Source organism: Brassica rapa, chromosome A02 (assembly GCF_000309985.2).
Source record: "Brassica rapa cultivar Chiifu-401-42 chromosome A02, CAAS_Brap_v3.01, whole genome shotgun sequence".
NCBI classification, from domain to species: domain Eukaryota; kingdom Viridiplantae; phylum Streptophyta; class Magnoliopsida; order Brassicales; family Brassicaceae; genus Brassica; species Brassica rapa.
Genome location: NC_024796.2, coordinates 15,385,092 through 15,404,112, shown reverse-complemented (window position 1 = coordinate 15,404,112; position 19,021 = coordinate 15,385,092). Strand labels below are relative to the sequence as shown.

The following is a 19,021-nucleotide window of genomic DNA, read 5'->3' as shown; positions in this document are numbered from 1 at the left end:
AACTTTAGGAAAATATTAGTTTATCTCGTTAAAAGAAAAATTGTATAAAATCATATATACATATAAAAAGACCAATTAAGAGAAAAAAAAAAAGAAAAGAAAAGAAGAAGAAGACCAAGAGAAGAGAACTCGACATAAGGTACTACTCTCTTTTTCTATTGCTTTGCCCTTCCTTGACATAAGCTACTACTCTCTTTTTCTATTGAAAAAAACTTCCCGTCGCTCTTTTCCTGGTAGAAATCGCCTTGTCCCCGCTGATAAAGTAATTAATCAAATACACTCTATATGTAGTTTATATTTATATATTTACTGTTCTGAAGTCTCAAATAAAGTGCACTTTGGTTGCGGTTTAGATGCCTCGTACTGCATCCAAGCCGACGAAGAAACGGAGTAAACCTTATACAGTTACCTCTTCAGACACGGATCCTGTTCCCTCAGGTATAACAAGAACATAAGGGTTTATGTCATAGTCAAGTTTGAACTCGGTTGAATCTAGCAAGTAAGTCAACAATCTTTGTGTGTTTGGTACAGCTTCGAGTAAAACTAAAAAGTCGTCCAAAGAGAATGATGAAAAATATAAGTTGTTTAATAAGTATGCCAATACATCTTCTGGTGTCATTGAGTAAGCACACAAGATCAGATTCCTCTTCTTGGTATTTATAATGCAACTCAGTTTACGAACAAGGTTCTAACACTTTTCTTCTTAATTATTGCACCAAACAGTCCAGAAGGAATTGAGAAACTTTGCTCAAAATTGAAAGTTTCTCATACTGATATCAAGATCTTGATGCTAGCTTGGTAACCAATCAATCCACCAATATTTATTAATTTTCTTCTATTATATTTATATATATGTAACTCTTGGTTCCGAGCACAAGTGCATAACCTTAATACCTTAGTTTTTTAAACTCGTTCCTTGCAGGAAAATGAAGGCTGAAAGACAAGGTTACTTCACAAAGGTAATAGCATTGTTCTCCCCTTTACAATATACTAGGATAAGATCCGCGCCTTGCGTGGAATTAAGTTATTATTTTTATTATATTTTGGAGAATGAAACAATAGTTTGGCTTCATTTGGATTACGGGTGTTCAATCCGGATATCGGGTTGGTTTCGGTTCGGTTTGGCTTTTTTTAGTATTTGGTTAGTAAAATATAACTACTATTCTAAATCCATATTTACTTTGACTTTAGTCTTTCACATACTTTTGAAAGATTTCAACTGGACGACAAAATTTATCAGCCAATCTTGTTGTTTTAAATCATTAGTGTTTATATATATATTATTTAGTTTGAATATTTATTAAATAAAAATTCATATGCGTTATATTTTATGATCATTTGTAACTTATTATAACAAAAAAATAATCTATTGATCACAAAATTTTCAGAGTGGGAATATTCAAATTTCTAATAATATATAGACGTTTTGAAAAATTCAAATATAACATATAAAAAAATATAAATGTTTTTATTATATATTTAATGTGATTTTTTAATATCTTTCAATAATATAAAATTAAAAAAAAAAGAACAAAGATGCCAAAATTATTATCAAATATTTATTATTCATAATAATTAATTTTCATATATACGTTAATCATATTAGGTAATTTCGTAGCTTCTAATTAAGGAAAGTGCAAAAACAATTTGGTAGATTATTTATCAATTCGATAGTTAGTTTAATAAAAAATATAATGTAAGTCAAGATGGACCAACCTATTTTTCTAAGAATAGTATATTTTATATAGTCATTTATTAAATGAGAATTTATAATCATACAGTTCTAGGATCATTCATATCATTTTATAACTGAATATTTAAATCATCGATAACAAAATTTTCAATGTGAAATCTTTAATAAGTTTATAATTTATAAATGTTTTTGAAAATTTATTGAAAGTTTTAATATTAAAATATTTATGTAATCTTATGGTATATAGTATAATCTATATATATATATGTTTTATTATTAAATGATATTTTTTACTCATATGGTTTTAAAATAATATGTATCTTCTTATAATATTAAATAAAAGTTCATATTAATACAATTTTATGATCATTTGTAACTTATTATGACAAAAAAAAATCTATTGATCACAAAATTTTCAGAGTGGGGATCTTCAAATTTCTAATAATTTATAGACGTTTTGAAAAATTCAAAATATAACATATAAGAAAAATTATAAATGTTTTTATTATATATTTAATGTGATTTTTAAATATATTTTAATAATATAAAATTAAAAAAATAAATAAGATACAAAAATTGTTATCAAATATTTATTATTCATTATAATTAATTTTCACATATACGTTAATCATATTAGGTAATTTCGTAGCTTTTATTTAAGGAAATTGCAAAACATTTTTTGGTACGTTATTTATCAATTCGATAGTTAGTTTAATAAAAAGTGTAATATAAGTTAAGATGGACCAACCTATTTTTCTAGGAATAGTATATTTTGTATAGTTATTCATTAAATAAGAATTTATAATCATACGGTTCTATGATCGTTCATATCGTTTTATAACAAAATATTTAAATCATCGATAAAAAAATTTCAATTTGAAATCTTTAATAAGTTTATAATTTATAAATGTTCTTGAAAATTCATTGAAAGTTTTAATATTAAAATATTTATGTAATCTTATGTTATATAGTGTTTAATATATATATATATATATTTATTTTATTATTAAATAATATTTTTTACTCATATGGTTTTAAAATCATGTGTATCTTCTTATAATAAAAATGTTAAACCATTGATCATTAATTTTTAACATAATAATTTTAATAGTTTTAGTCATTTATTGTCGTTTTTAAAAATTCAAAATATAACATATACGAAAAAATCTAAATTTTATTTTTATAGCTAATTTGATTGTTTAATTTATTTTAATAATATAAAATTAAACAAAAAATGATGGAGGAGATATACATTGTTATCAAATCTTTATTATTAAACTCATTAATTGTCATATATATATTAGTCATTTATGGTAATTCCGTAGGTTTTATTTAAGGAAAGAAAATATCATATCATATCATTATATCATATAGTTTGACCAACTTATATATCTAACAACATATAAAAATCGAATGTGGACCTACTTATTTTTCAATTGAATGTAATTGACTACCTAATTGAGTGTCACCTATGCATTGGGGCCTCTTTTAATTAATACAAAATTGAGGTTACATCTTTTCAAATGTTTCTCAATTAATATATAAGGGATATATATGTATATATATGGATTCACATGATTCCATCAAACCCTTGACCTTTATATTTAAAATTAGGTTCTTGTTTTTACTTTTGTTTGTATGATCTTTACTCGCTTGACACCTATAATAGGCTGAATGGAGAAGAGCACTCAAGGCGTTAAAGGTTGACACTATCAAAAAATTGAAGAAAGCCCTTCCTGAGCTCGAGAAAGAGGTTTGATATATATATATATATATATATATATTATTTTTTTTTTTTAATTTTTTTTTTCATATTGATTAATAGCATGTTCTATATATATATATCCTTGCGTTAATGTTTCTACGTTATTTCAGGTCAGAAAGCCATTGCATTTTGCAGACTTCTATGCTTATGCCTTTCGTTATTGTTTGACAGGTGAAATCATCTACTCCATCATGAGCATGACATTATATGATTTGTGTTTTTCGTTTTGTTTGCTTGTGTGACCTTTAACATAAACATAATAACATTATATTATTATTATAATCCATCCAGATGAAAGACAAAATTGCATAGACATTGAGACTATTTGTCAACTCCTAGATTTGGTCTTAGGATCAACATTCCGTGACCAGGTTGATCACTTTGTCGACTACCTAAAGGTTTGACTCCACTATTTTTTTTTGTCTTCAAAACATCTTCTTCAAAGTGTTTGGCACTTGTAAATGGTATCATCTCATTGTGAATAGATCCAGAATGATTACAAAGTCATCACTATGGACCAATGGATGGGTTTTTATAGATTCTGCAATGAGGTACTTTCCATATATTTCCATATTTCCTCCTCCTCCATGGCCATCCTCTTTAACCAAACGTTATTTGCATCTAATGTGATTTTTTTTTTAAACATTACAGATAAGTTTACCGGACATGACCAACTACAGTCTAGAACTTGCGTGGCCACTGATTCTAGACAATTTTTTTGAGTGGATGCGCGAAAAACAAGCATGATAGTTTCCATATTTGTCAAACTGTTTTAGTCTCTCTAGCTTCAAACAGCCTCCATTTTTTCACAATAACTTCAAATTTGATTATTGTTATCATTGATGAACAGAATGTTATATATATATATATATATATACTACGAGTTTTCCTGCGCCATGTGCAGATATAAAATATTTTAAAATATTATATATAAATAAAATTTTCTATTTTTATATTTTACTTTTATTAGTTTAAAAAATAAAACCATAATGTAATTGTTTTTACTTTGATTTATTCAAGTTTACTTTGACCCTTTAATTTTGCATTACTTAACTTTTGATAAAAATAATTGAAATTTATAAAGTTACTTTATTATATTATTCTTTATTTAATTACCATTTTTAAATATGTCTATTTGTAAATATATAAATTATTTCTAATAATATATACATTAAATAAAAATAACTTATATACGTTGATAAAATATATTTTAAACTACACTTATTTTAATAATTAAAATATGATTCATATATTGATGTAAAATTTAAATATTCGTAATTATTATTTATATATAAAAACATATTATTTTAATAGATATAAAAAAGTTATTAGGTATCATAAAATCTTACCAAAATGAATATGTACTGAGAAAAAATATTTTTGATATAAAATTTATTAGTTATTACTATATTATGAAACTTTTCCAAAAATATAAATCCATATATAGAAATTTATCATTATTATATTTAAGAAATCTTACCAAAAACATAAATCTAAATATAGTAAATTTTACATGTCACAATTAGATTTATGTCATGTCATATTTCTTTTAAGCCATGTCATCATTTTTTGTGAAAGTTAATGTAGTGATGACACATATACAAATCACTTCTCAAATATAGTTTAGGGGATATATATATATATATATTATTTGCAAACTTATATATGAGATCTATATTCAAATATTCTGCTCTGCTATATTTGCAAACTAATAATTTTGTAAAAAAATTATTTTATCCTCGCTTGTTATGATTTTTTTTTCATAAACGAATTAAGTACCTATCATAAGTCTCAGGCCTTACTGCACGAATCGCTTATATTCTGTGGTTTATAAATTAACATTGGCGGTATGCTGCTTTAATAATTCAGTACTAGGTTAAGACCCGCGCCTTGCGCGGAATGAACATTATATATATAAATTATTTTATATATTATATGTTTATAACATATTATGAAATAATAAATATCTATCAATACTATTAAAAGAGAAGGAGTTTTAATAAATCTACTTAAAAATGTTGTTTGGACTATTTCATTAATTTACCTAGACCAACTAAATAATCTTTCTAAATATCTCCTAATAATGTATTAGCTCCTATATGTAAGATTCTGATCTAGAGTATCATTAATATCCTTAGAATATTATCTATAAAAATCTACGATAATATATTTAGAATATCATTTTTATTTTGTATTACCTTTATTTTACCAAGTCATATGGTTAACATATAATATACTATTAATTCATGTGAATCATACTGTCTATATTATAAACGATGACCAATACATCACCAAAACCAAAACTATATTCAGACATATTCATATAATAATTTATGTATTTAGACCTAATTTTGAAAATTTTAGGTTCGGGTTGGTTCCTTTCCGGTACAAATCCATAATTCAAATACATATGAAACACATGTACTTTTTGGATACATAACGGGTCCAGATCGGTTTGGATATCTAATACCCGAAAAAGACTTGAAATACCCCAAATCCAAAAAATATTTGAAAAACCAAAAAACACACAACACAAAGACATACCCGAATACTCAAACAAATATCCAAAATATTCAAATATCCAAAAAGATCCAAAATTTTACATGAAATCTGATCCGAGAAACCAAAAAATACCCAATATTATATTTTAAATTTTGAAATTGTACCTGAAACCCGAAACTATAACCGAAAATACAAACCTGATAACTAAAATTATTCGTTGAAAATCTCAAATATAACTAATGTACACAAAATATTTTGGATATTTTTGGATACACGATCGGGTCTCGGGTAAGACATGGACTCGACAAACACTTGCGGGTCCAAAAAAATATCCAATAGTTATTGCTCTGGACCCGAACCAGACCCAAATCTGTATATTTTTTTAGTCGGTTTCGGTTCAGTTTTTGGTTCTGATTAAAATGCTCAAGCATAAGAGAGAATTACATAAAAGTGTATACATACAAAATCTCAAACAAACAAATTCATAAATTATATAATTTTTTAAAAAATTCTTCTTCAATATAATACAACTTTTAAATAATATATAATAGTTAGAATCTACTTTTTTATTTCAAAAAAATTATAATCCAAAATAATCCGCGCTTTCGAAGCGCGGGTCAAAATCTAGTTGAATAATTAAAAAGTCATTATCTACTACTTATATAATTAAATTTGTGCGAACATATAAATAAATTTTATAAATCGAAAAAATATTTTTTCTATTTGATATGATATATAATTAAATTTAAATGATAGTAACATATATATAGTATATTTTAATATTAATATTTATTAGATGATGCTTTTTGCTCATATTTTTTTTTATCATTTGTATCTGTTATAGTAAAAAGTCTAAATTAGTGATAACAAAATTTTCACTGTGGGATTAATTAATGGTTTAAGTAATTTATAATATTTTAAAAAATTAAGTTTTCAATATTTTTTCAAATTTTTTATCAAAAACATGTTCAAAGTAAATTTCAAAATTAAGATTTTTATGTATTTTTATATGGGATATAATTTAATTTAAAATGATACATATATTTATATATCTTTTATTTTTGATACTTTTTAAATGAGACTTTCAACTTATATTATTTTTTAATTATTTGTATCATGTCATAACAAAAGTTTTAAATGATAGATCATAAAATTTGAATGTGAAACTTTTAACAGTTTTAGTAATTTATACTCGTTTTAAAAAATTAAAATATAATATATCAATAATTTTTTTTTTATTATATGGTTACTATGATTGTTTAATTATTTTAATAGCTTAAAATTAAACAAATATAATTATAATACACACTTATTTTTATCAAATCTTTATTATTCAAAATCATTAAGTGTCATATATACTTTAGCCATATTAGGTAATTTCGTAATCTTATTTAAGGAAATAATGAAGCACATTAATAATGTATTTATTGTGGTTTAATAAAAAGCTTATTATATATTTAGATGAACCAACTTATTTCTCTAAGGATTCTAAGAATCATTCTAGTGATGACATGTGTCTACAAAAAAATGTTGTAATGCTTCTCAAATAATATATAGGGGATATTATGGGGTCCAATATAAAGCTTAATATTCCTTTATCTTTGTCTCAACTTTTTTTTGTCTTGAAGATTACCCCATTTTCTTTTTAATTGACTTAGAATGTTCACTTTTCGTTTCTAAGTGTTGAAAATGATTGTATCAACGACCATAGAAATAATGATAATACAAACTGCTGGAAGAACATACCTGAAAGTGGAGATCCACCTGTTGGAAATATAATCATGATATATCATGCATGGAAGTCTCTTCCAAATTGGCCCCGCGTAGAATACCAAGATAGTTGTCAACTCTACAAGAAAAACAAAGCAAGAGTTTAACAAACACAAGTGATGGAACATAGAACTGCCACTAACATTCCACATTTTACCGATGCAGAAACGAAGTATTCAAGCTACGTAGCAAATCAGTTTCAATAGACAAAAGTTTACCCTTGACTTGTTTTTTAGCTCGGAGATTGTGTAAAAACGACTCCTTGGTGCATAATTACGAGCATAGACAGTCACATGTACAACATTCCAGATATGTTGTGTCTCGTTCTTTAGTATGTGGGTATGACTGCTTGTTTGCACTGTTTCTTACCAGAAATGAAGAGATTAAAAGTGCTTTAGAAAGTTAAGCTTGTAGAATGATGACTTCTCGGGGTAATTTTCCTTTTCCCCTTAGGGAACTTGCTAGCTAATACTTCTGTCAGACAGACTTGGTGACTTCCAAACCAATTCTTAGTGTTCCTTAACAGAGGAGCAACTCCATGATTTAATGACTTCTTTACTCTTTTTTTTATTCCCTAGTGTGGATTTACTGTGAAACACCAGAAGTTAAAAGGGACAAGCCAGCTGAATTCATTTTATTATTATGATGATGAAAAACAATCGTAATTATAATGTGGATATTTTTTTTTTTATTTGTTAGGCTACTTATCTCTCTTTGTGGTGAATAATTACTGACATTAGTTTATGATGAAAATAATCATATGTAAAAAGGGTAATTTAGCATCTAATAAGCTTGCGTAGTGAGGATATGATAATATATCCTTGTCTGGAGAATATTGGATCTTTTTCCACTGTGATACATGACTTTGGTATCTACATAGAAATCTTAATCGATGTGACGTTGTAGGATAATGTGAGGGATTAGTGAAGTAATAATGGTGCATAACAACATGATTTCCGCATCGTTAACATCTTGATTGTGAAAAATATCTATTCTATTAAAATAACAGTGTGACCCATTGATAAAATTAGAGTCCAATTATTATTTTTCCAAAAAATTGATTATTTTATAACTGCTTATATTAAATAACTAATCACGTTTTTTGTCTATAACAATCAGTTACGTTTCTTCAATCACAACAATATCGGATTCATTGATTTAGATTTTAGACCTGATCAAAACGCGTCCATGGTGATCGATTCTCTGGCGATTATACGTTCCATGGTGGTTCACTGTGTTGATTTGTCATAATCGGACAAGAAATCAGAAAATTTAAAGTAACTGACTTTTTGCATTTTAAAAGGTTGAAATCAGATATTTTGTAATGGATTACAAGTTTAAGGCATAAACAACAAGAAAAACTTAAAAGTTGATCGATTATGAAAGTATGGTGGCCATTGAAATGTTGCAGAGAATTCTAAAATATTCTTAGGGAAGGTGGAAATATTTACAAATATGCCACTCAAAAAAAAAAATACACACTACATAAATATATCTATCGAATACAAGAGTGTAAAATGGCCCAAGCTTCCAACAGACCAAGATTATACTGTATATATTAAAAAACCTCTTTCTTAACTTAATATATAACTACATTTATCTGAAACTTAAGAAATATATTATAAGAAATATTAAATATTTTTGAATATATATAATATTAAATATATATATGTATATATATATATATAAACCGGTGGAAATATATTTTTTAAGTTTGTTTACTATAAAATGAAACTTTAAAAGTTAACTCATAAAGTTAACTAATATTTTTTCAAACAGAAAAAGTTAACTATATTAATATTAATTAGTGGTGGAACGGGTTATTAATGACATTTAATTTTTATAAGTGAACTTTTAATAGAAATAAATATTCATATAAACTCATTTAGTTTAACGGGATTTTAATAAGTTATTCAATTTAGAAATCTAATCTATTAAAACAGCAGTGTGATCTATTGATAAAAATAGTGTCCAACAATTATTTTCGTATATCAATATTATTAAAACACAATTAACACTAATTACTTTGTACGCTAAATAACTTCCACTATAAACTCCTAAATAATCGGGACCCACTTTTTATATAGCTAAAACTGCTGAGTTACTTTAATTCCATAGCTTTCGTTCTTATGTAATAGTTTTCTATAGCCACGTCATTTTTAATACAATTAATGCCATATCATTTCATCAAAAAAAAAAACTACCCAGTAAAAACTATTTCAAACGATGAAGATACCCAATACGATGTCATCTAAAGAAGAGTAAACTATATTTATTTTTATTTTAGCATTTTATTAGGAAGAAAATTAACTTGCAATAAAAATTATACTAATAAACAATAACCTTAGAATTTTATTAAGTTTACATCAAACATGCAAAAATTTGTGATTAGAACTTTTTACAGGTTATTTTAAAAAGCACTAGATTTTAGCGGGTATATTTTTGTTTTAATTTTTTTAAAAAATTTAATTTTAAAATTTGTGTTTTTTTGTAATCATATTTTGTTTAACATTAATTTAACTACCAAAAATATATTAATTAAATATAATATGATTACAAAAATACAACTATAAAAATTAAAATTTTCAAAAAATTAAAACAAAAATATTTTTACATAATTTAAAGGACGGGTATATTTGTATGTCTATATTTTGACATAATTTAAATGATTACCCGTATTTGAACTGAACCCGTAATGATCCAAACTGAATCCAAACTAAAATTTATAAATATCCAAATAGGTTTTAATCTCTTATCTAAAGACCATTATCTGAATAGTCGGAATCGAACCCGAACTCTTACCCTTACATGTAGTTTATAATATGATCACAGATAAAAAATCATAAATATGATTATAAACAAATACATATATGATACAAGGAAAGACACAAATACATATGAAACTTGATTTATTTAATATACTTACAAAAATAATCTATTCTATTAAATTCATATCATACTAAAATATAATTATACAAACACACAAACATATAAATTATATTAAACATAAATTTTAAAAACAAAACATATACCCGCCCTTTCGAGGACGGGTCAATATCTAGTTGATTGTTAATTGCAATGATTAGCATAATTATAACTTTAGTGTAAACATCAACTTGATACGGACCCCATCCAAAGCAAACTTCACAGATTCTTTGGGTTATATAATTCAGTACATCCAAGATAATAATTCATTTTCACTAATAGATCCCTCTCACCCACATGGTTATATATCATTCCAAAAGCTATATAAGTTGTGAAATGTCAATTAACATATGTAATTATTACAAAATATATATGCAATAATGCAGATTATTATTTTCTGAGTTGGTAATCGATTATAATATTTTTTTTATTTTTTGTAATGTGATTAAATTGTGAAATAATAGTAGCGACATGACAAGATTAGATTAAAAAGGACCATCGGAATTTAACTTTAATAGTCACATGGCGATGAAAACAACACAACCTCTGACGAACTCTTCACTTGTAGATTAATGTCTGTTTCTTTTAACTACATGTAGGACCTCTCTTCGATAATCACATTGTATCCACTCTAGATTTTGTTCTTAAAAATGTAAATTCTTGCTTATGCCGATTTATTTTGTCATATGATGAAGAAAATCCACCACTAGACTATCATCTTTTATATATACTATATAGAATACATATATATTATTCTTATTGATTGACTAAAGTCAGTTCACGCCTAATTGATCGGCGACAGTTTAGTGGGCAATAATGCGTATAACGTAGGACATGTTTTGTTTCTTTTATCAACTCTACTCCACAAATACTTTTGCAGTTCTCTCATTTGAATCATCCTAATAATATATGTCCAATACCTAACATAGTAATTTAATTTAATAAAAGCTTTGAGTATTGTACTGCATATATTAAAAGAGACCTCAGTTATTAAACTACAAAACAAGATATCATGGAAAAGGTATAGCTTAGTTAATGAAACTCTTTACACATTCTGCAGTCAATCATTGTATCAAGCAAAGATAAGCATCAAAAGATATTTATATAATTGAAAGTTACAGTAATAAAGACTAAAAGACGATGACAATAAGAGATTATAGCTTAAGAGTCAAGTCAATCTTGCTAAACTGGTTATGATCTTCTTGCTTGTTCTTGAAATATCCAATCCTCTCCAACTCAGGAGCAGTAAAATTACTGTTATTACTGCTGGCCACTTCAAGGTGAAATTTCTCTGGCAGCATCTTTCCGATGGCCGGTCTCTGGTGAACGTTCTGTTTGAAAACATGACTTAAACTCGCTCTTTGTCTTCCTAAAACGGGATTATGGATCGTTGAATGAGCCTGAATCCCTAGCGTTGATCTGTTACTAGTCGAGCCATGTAACGGTAACGATGCCATGCTTGCGAATCTGCTGACTGAACCGTGTCCAAACGCGAACGCCGAGGAAGGAGGGGAGGAGGAGAGACTCATCTTGTAGTACTTCCCGCGTTTGGCTAAGGTGCGTTCGCGTTTATGAGCGTTTTGGTGACCGCCTAGTGCTTGTGAGCTATAGAACTTTCTTTGACAATAGTTGCATGAGAACACTCTCGGATCTTCCAAATGTTCTTGATGATTGTGAAGATGATGAGAAGTCGACGATGAGCTGGATTTAAAAGAATCGATGAGATTGAACTCTGATGAAGTCGTACCACGGAAAAGGGTCAAGCCTAAATCAAGATCTTGATGACCTCGTTTCTCGATTTTTAACATTTCTTGATATTCTTTGACGGAAGGATCCATGTGTATTTTGTGTATATAGCCTATAGAGAATATATAAAGAGAAAGAAAGTAAAATTTGGAAATAGATGTGAAGTGATGTGGTCGTGGGAAGTGAAAGTATGTGTTCTATTTATGGAATTGGCCAGACATGTGACCTTTAAAATAAGGGAGAATTGGAAAAATGGGACACTTTGAACTTTTGTTTGTCACAATAACACTTCTCATACTTTTGGTAATTCTGGACATGTTTTACCCTTCTTTAATGGGAAAAATAGTAAATTGAATTTTAAAAATGTAAAAAAATATGAAAACTGTTGGAAACATAACTATGACAATATATATGTTTAAACTTTAAAAAAAAAAAAATTGAAATCATATTTTATTTTATCTTCTAGCTACAATTAGAATACTCATTCTAGTAATCTACCTAGTTTATATGTCCGATTCTAAGTTTTAAACATAGATATATCAATGGTATATACCGTAAACTAACTTTTCTTGTATATTCTAGCAAAGATAGAATCGGTTACGTTATAATCAAGAAAGATGTATTCGGTATACCTACAGTTCGATAACGATATATAGCCACAACTCAATGATATATGTCAGTTATATTACGTGACATAACTTGTTCTGCCTTTTACCTTATATGACGCCTACATGAAGAATACATTTTTCACCTACTATACGGTGTTCTGCTTAAGTAGTGTACATATTCTAGGCAAACCGTGAAAATATGGAAACTTCCATATTCGGTTAAAGAAGTTTCCTAATTCTAAACTAAATCTAACATAAATCTCTTAAAATATATTTGGAAATATTTTATCCACGTTCTTCTCCTCCTCCTCCTCCTCCCACGATCTTTTTCTCTTTGTTTGTGTTTCTCTCTTCTTCATCCATAAAATCACATCTTTTCTCTATCAGTACAACATGGTTCTAATCTATGTTATTTTGTCTTGTTTATTATATCATTCTCTTACCCATAAATACCGAGATTGTATGCCTCTTTACTCTACAAAATTAACGGTGAGAGTTTATGTAAGTGATGACTACTAAATGTTGCCACTTGCTTACCTTTATTGTCCAGTTTTACCATTTTCTTGTTTGTTTCTGTTTCTTGGAATATAATGTATGCCATGTATCGTATTATTTATGAAATTTATGTATTGTGTGAAGACGTCAAACAACTTCATGCCAACAAGAAAAGCAAGACAAACATTCAAGATCAACTTCATGCAAACAACTTAAACAATATGCTATGGAAAAAAAAAGTGAATCAAGGCTGCAATGAGCTAACACTACATGGTAGGAGTAAAAACAAAAGCTTGGGACTGAACAAGAGTGTAATCAAGCTGCTGCAAAACGCCAGATTTAAATTTCATAGCTGTCTTTATGTTCCAGATTGAGCTTGCTTGATCACATCAAGACCCTTGGATCAAAGCTATCACAGACTTTGGTTAAGCTCAATCTTGGTTAGCTATCACAGACATCAAGACCATTTCCTTCCTCACTGAGTCTGACTTGGATTGGTGCAACGTTAGGGGGATTCACCAATCCTTTGTCATCTCCATAAGTCAATATCATCACTCCAATCTTCAAAACAAATGTTAGAAACTTCAATAGTAAGTTTCATATGAGCAAGCACAAATACTTTTACACAAAACTAAAAAAGGATTTTCAAGATTTTCTTACCGTTATGGCACTATAAGCCCAAGAATTCGCCACACCTTTTACTTTTTCCTTCTTTATTTGTGAATGTGATGTCAAACATCTTTGCACCTTGTATACCACGACCAGTTTCTGGTATGAAAGCCTAAAACATAATCGCATTTACTGATTTGTAAATAAAGAGACTACATGACAACTTATAAATACATCAGTCCAAGTTTTTAAATGTAATTTTTACCTCTACGCTTGTGGTATAACGTGCACCTGCAAACTTCTTCTCACTCTTCATACCTTTTACAACTGGACTGCAAAATACTCTTCATAAATATGACGGTAATGGTCCAAAGCCTCAAGAACCTAAAAATATTAAGCACAGAAATTAACATGTTTTTCAAGTATATAAATGCTTAAGGTTTAGATCACGAAGAAAAAAAAACTAGTGTTACCTCTTTATCTGCGTCTTCTTTTGTGGCGTGAGCAGTGTTCCTTGCCAGAGGAACTCTCGGCTCCTGCGATGATTATAATTCAAGATTCAAACACACTTAAAACTATTAAGTGTCTTAACTCAAGAACTTATTAATCTAAGAACACTTTTATTTCGTAATGAACCGTCGAAACTCGTACGATTTCGTTTTTTCGTATGTGAGAACGAAGAGGAGGATGACGAAAACGAGATTAAAGACTAACCATCTGACGAAACACCGATGAAGAACAATGATTTTCCAAGAACCCTAAATCGCCATGGATGAAGTCAAGAGCTACGGCAGAGAAAAGAAGATTAAAAAAAATTAGGGCAACTTTACGGGTTTTACCTCAACCATATCTTTTTTTTATTTTTTTTTATTTTTAATACTAAATCAATTACGAAAATCATTGTTATAATTATAATTCATATTAATTGGTTTATTTTAAGGGTATTATGGTATTTACAAGAATTAAAATCCTATTTTCCTAAGTAATCTTCTAAAAATCCCATTGAGACAAATCTAAGTTGAGAATGTCCTATTTTTCCAATTTTCCCTTAAAATAATTGAATGGTGTTTGAAGAAAAAAAGACACTTTTGATGTGTGCAATCTGACCTAGAGCTACAGAGCCCACACATGTAATTGTATAGTAGTGGACACTTGAAAGAGTATGTTGTAATAATCTGAATTATTGATTTATTAGGGACATGAATAATGAATGTTCATGATTTCATGTTATACCTATTAATTGTAATAAATGCTATAAGTAGCCATATCTTAATCAAATGAGTTTGTCTTTGTCCTCACCTAGTTTTTTTATGTAAATTTCTTAATTATCGTTTTTTCATCATAATTTTTTTTTTTTTGAATTATGAAACATATCTAAACCGTATGCACGTAGTTCCATTTATTTAGGGTTTAGGTGAGACGTTTGATTCAAAACCCTAAACGAATAAGCTGTCTTTATTTGTTTTAAGTGTTAGGTGAGTTTAGCACACTGGAAAAGGATTACGAAGCCAATTAATTCTCCCCGACAATCCCTTTCGTTTCAATTCTTTTTAATAGATTCTCCCGTTTCGGTTGAATGTCCAAAACAGAAAAACCATACACATCCATCTCTCATAAAAATGTCATTAATCATTGTTTATGATTATATATGCGTTCTCGTTAACTTACAAAACCATACATCATTGGTATAAGTCAACTAAACTGTTAAATCAGTCTTTCGTTTAAGCTGAAATTGTGGTTTATCCATCAAAAAGAGTTGTATTTGTTTTGTTTAGACATTATTCTTTTAATCGTGGGAGTGAATAAATTAAAAAATATATATATATATATATGTGTGTGTCATTGTGTGATTTTATATACACACGTAAAAATACGAGAGGACCTTTTTATCTTTGTGACACAAAAAAGGGGAGTTTTTTATAACAAGGTATGTAAAATGTAAAATGCATTTAAATCTGATGTGTGTGTTCTGCAGTTTATAAACACACTATTTGATACATGAATTTTTTTTTTTCATACATGAAATGTTTTTTTCTGGCTGGCCAATGATTGAGATTACGATTTTCATATTTTAATACATCCAACCAACTATAATCTTATCACCAACATATGATTCCCTAATATACATATTGTTGATTTCTTTTGAAATTTAAAAACATCATCTGCTGGGAAAAAGAAACCATCCAAGCTTAAGTATCAAAAGTACATGTTTTTTTTTGTTTCACCGTAGTGACTTGTGAGGTGATGCATTTTATTTTTATTTTTGCTTTGTCTAATCAACTTCGACAGTATATCTCCTCCTAGATTACCTTGTCGATCCAACCTCCGCACCAAAAATATATATGGACCATCCTCTCATTCTTTATTAACCAAACGAAAAGGCAAAAAAAAAAAAAAAAAAACTAGATTTCCACCCGCACAACCGTGCGGGTATATATTTTCACATTTATATATATAGATATTTGTTTTACATAATTATTATATATTTTTAATATTACTCACATATTTAAATGTTTATATAATTATGCCAAATATAATAATTTTATAGTTTTCATGCTGTAAATTAAAATCATCACATATATATGTTGCTTATTATATATTTGTCTTATTAAATTTACGTTTGATTACTAAACTAAATTTTTTAATGTATGAAACAACATATATGAAAACAATTTTTTATTTAATTTATTATAATCATGATCCGTAATTCAAATTGCAAGATTTTTGTAGTAAATTTTTAATGTTTATTAATTTATATAATAAATTACTGTATATTAAAAAAATTAAGATAAGTTAAATTTTTATACATGTATTATATATTTTACTAATATTAACCCATTCTACCAACATATTATATTTTTAGCATAAATATTTTATATTTATGAAAATAAAATATGTTAACTTATCAATTTAAAATAATTTTATCATATTTTGTTCAATATAACATTTTTATTTTAAAATGATAGATATTATTATAAATTTGATAAAATAGGATATGATTTTATTCTTTTAGTAACATTTCATTACTAATTAAAAAATTGGTTGAAAATATTTATATTCAATTTATGACAATTAAGATCTTATTATAATCTTTTTCTAGAAATTTGTTAGAATTTTATTTTTTTTTTAAAAAAAAATTAAAAGATATAAAAGATATTATGATTAAAGTAGTTAAAAATATTATGTATATTAGCATTAGTGATATACATTTAATATAAAATTTAAATGATGGTCCAAATAAAAATATCACTCATCAAAAAATCATGATTTTTATTTTATTAGAAAACAAATTTGAAAAAATTAAAATAAAAATAAATATTTATTTCTAACAAAGTCTTTAAAAATTATTAGTAAACGTATTTGTGAAATTAATTAATTTCATTTTATTTAAATTTTCATTTATAAACCAAAACTATATTCAATTTTAATTTCTAATTATATTTTATGATAATTTAAATTAAAACTAACTAATTTTTGAAAGTAAATTTAAAAAGATTCTAAGAAGATTTTAAAAATATTTTGTTAGAACATTTTAAATATATTCACTTGTATTTCAAATAAAAATATAAAGATATTAAAAGATATAATAATGAACTTATGTAAAATATGATATTTTCTAGGAATGGTCCAAACTAAAAAAATCACACATGAAAAGAAGTCATGACTTCTGTTTTAATATATAAAAATAAAAAATCATAATTTTATTTTATTAGAAAACAAATTTGAAAAAATTAAAATAAAAATAAATATTTATTTCTAACAAAATCTTTAAAAATTATTAGTAAACGTATTTGTGAAATTAATTAATTTCATTTTATTTAAATTTTCGTTTATAAACCAAAACTATATTCAATTTTAATTTCTAATTATATTTTATGATAATTTAAATTAAAACTAACTAATTTTTGAAAGTAAATTTAAAAAGACTCTAAAAAGATTTTAAAAAGATTTTGTTAGAACATTTTAAATATATTCACTTGTATTTCAAATAAAAATATAAAGATATTAAAAGATATAATAATTAAATTATGTAAAATATGATATTTTCTAGGAATAGTCCAAACTAAAAAAATCACACATGAAAATAAGTCATGACTTCTGTTTTAATATATAAGATGTATAAAACATCCGAAGTTCGTCTAAAGTTGCGTACAATTAAATTTGATATTTTTATACATGTATAAATAGAACTAAAATATGATCAAATTTTGCATCTTTACTTTAAGTTAAAGTTTTATTAAAACTAATTAATCTCAATCTTAATTTACTTATTGTATGTTTAGTTGTTAGTGTTATATATTTATTTATACATCCTTTTTTTGAAAATATTTAGACATGATAATTGAGTTCTTATACATAACTTCATGTAAATAAATCATTGCATCATTTTTAATTTATCATCAACACCAACATCAATTAAGGATATTAAAAATATAAATTTGCTTTTATAAATATGAAACTTATAAATATGTATAATTTCATCTATATAATCTATTAGGTTCAAACACATTAAATTTTTTCGATAAACAAAACTATTAATCATGATCTGGAATTTGTATAAATCATTTTATACATAGATTAAGTTTCTTTTGAGTTTTTTTTTTTAAATTGTAGATTAAAAAAATATCTCTAATATATATATATAATAAATTTGAAAGTTATAACATTATAAATTTATAGAAGCTTGATTTTAATTAATAATTAAATTACCCCTAATATAGAGAAATTTTTTAGGATAGCCATTTTTAGTTTATGTTCTAAAAAATTACATTTTTACTCTAAAGTTAATTAATCTAGATTTAGGATTTAGAGTTAAGATATGAGTTTTGGGATAGAGTTTCAAATTTCTAAAAATAAAAATAAATATGAAATTTTTTAAAATAAAATAAATTATTTTTATCATTTTCT

General features: G+C 26.1%; 2 protein-coding genes across 3 annotated transcripts; one reads left to right on the top strand and one right to left on the bottom strand.

The window, feature by feature from the left end:
- Positions 1 to 185: 185 nt before the first annotated feature.
- On the top strand, positions 186 to 6,046 carry LOC103853225 (DCN1-like protein 4). Of its 2 annotated transcripts, none has more exons than XM_033284206.1 (9): positions 186 to 262; positions 354 to 438; positions 532 to 622; positions 724 to 798; positions 923 to 959; positions 3,363 to 3,446; positions 3,569 to 3,629; positions 3,750 to 3,856; positions 3,944 to 6,046. In XM_033284206.1, exons 2-9 carry the CDS (start codon positions 354 to 356, stop codon positions 4,178 to 4,180), a joined length of 777 nt encoding a protein of 258 aa, XP_033140097.1. In that variant the 5' UTR covers positions 186 to 262; the 3' UTR covers positions 4,181 to 6,046. The 2 variants fall into 2 exon arrangements, with proteins under 2 accessions (XP_033140097.1, XP_033140098.1); XM_033284207.1 differs by lacking the exon at positions 186 to 262 and having other exon boundaries at positions 270 to 438; positions 3,944 to 4,009; positions 4,110 to 6,046.
- Positions 6,047 to 8,171: 2,125 nt separating this feature from the next.
- Positions 8,172 to 16,656, bottom strand: LOC103853223 (zinc finger protein 1-like). Its single transcript, XM_033285109.1, has 2 exons — positions 14,165 to 16,656; positions 8,172 to 14,065 (listed from the first exon to the last, which is right to left on the bottom strand). The coding sequence occupies exon 2, from the start codon at positions 12,491 to 12,493 to the stop codon at positions 11,810 to 11,812; it is 684 nt and encodes a 227-aa protein (XP_033141000.1). The 5' UTR covers positions 12,494 to 14,065; positions 14,165 to 16,656; the 3' UTR covers positions 8,172 to 11,809.
- Positions 16,657 to 19,021: the final 2,365 nt, after the last annotated feature.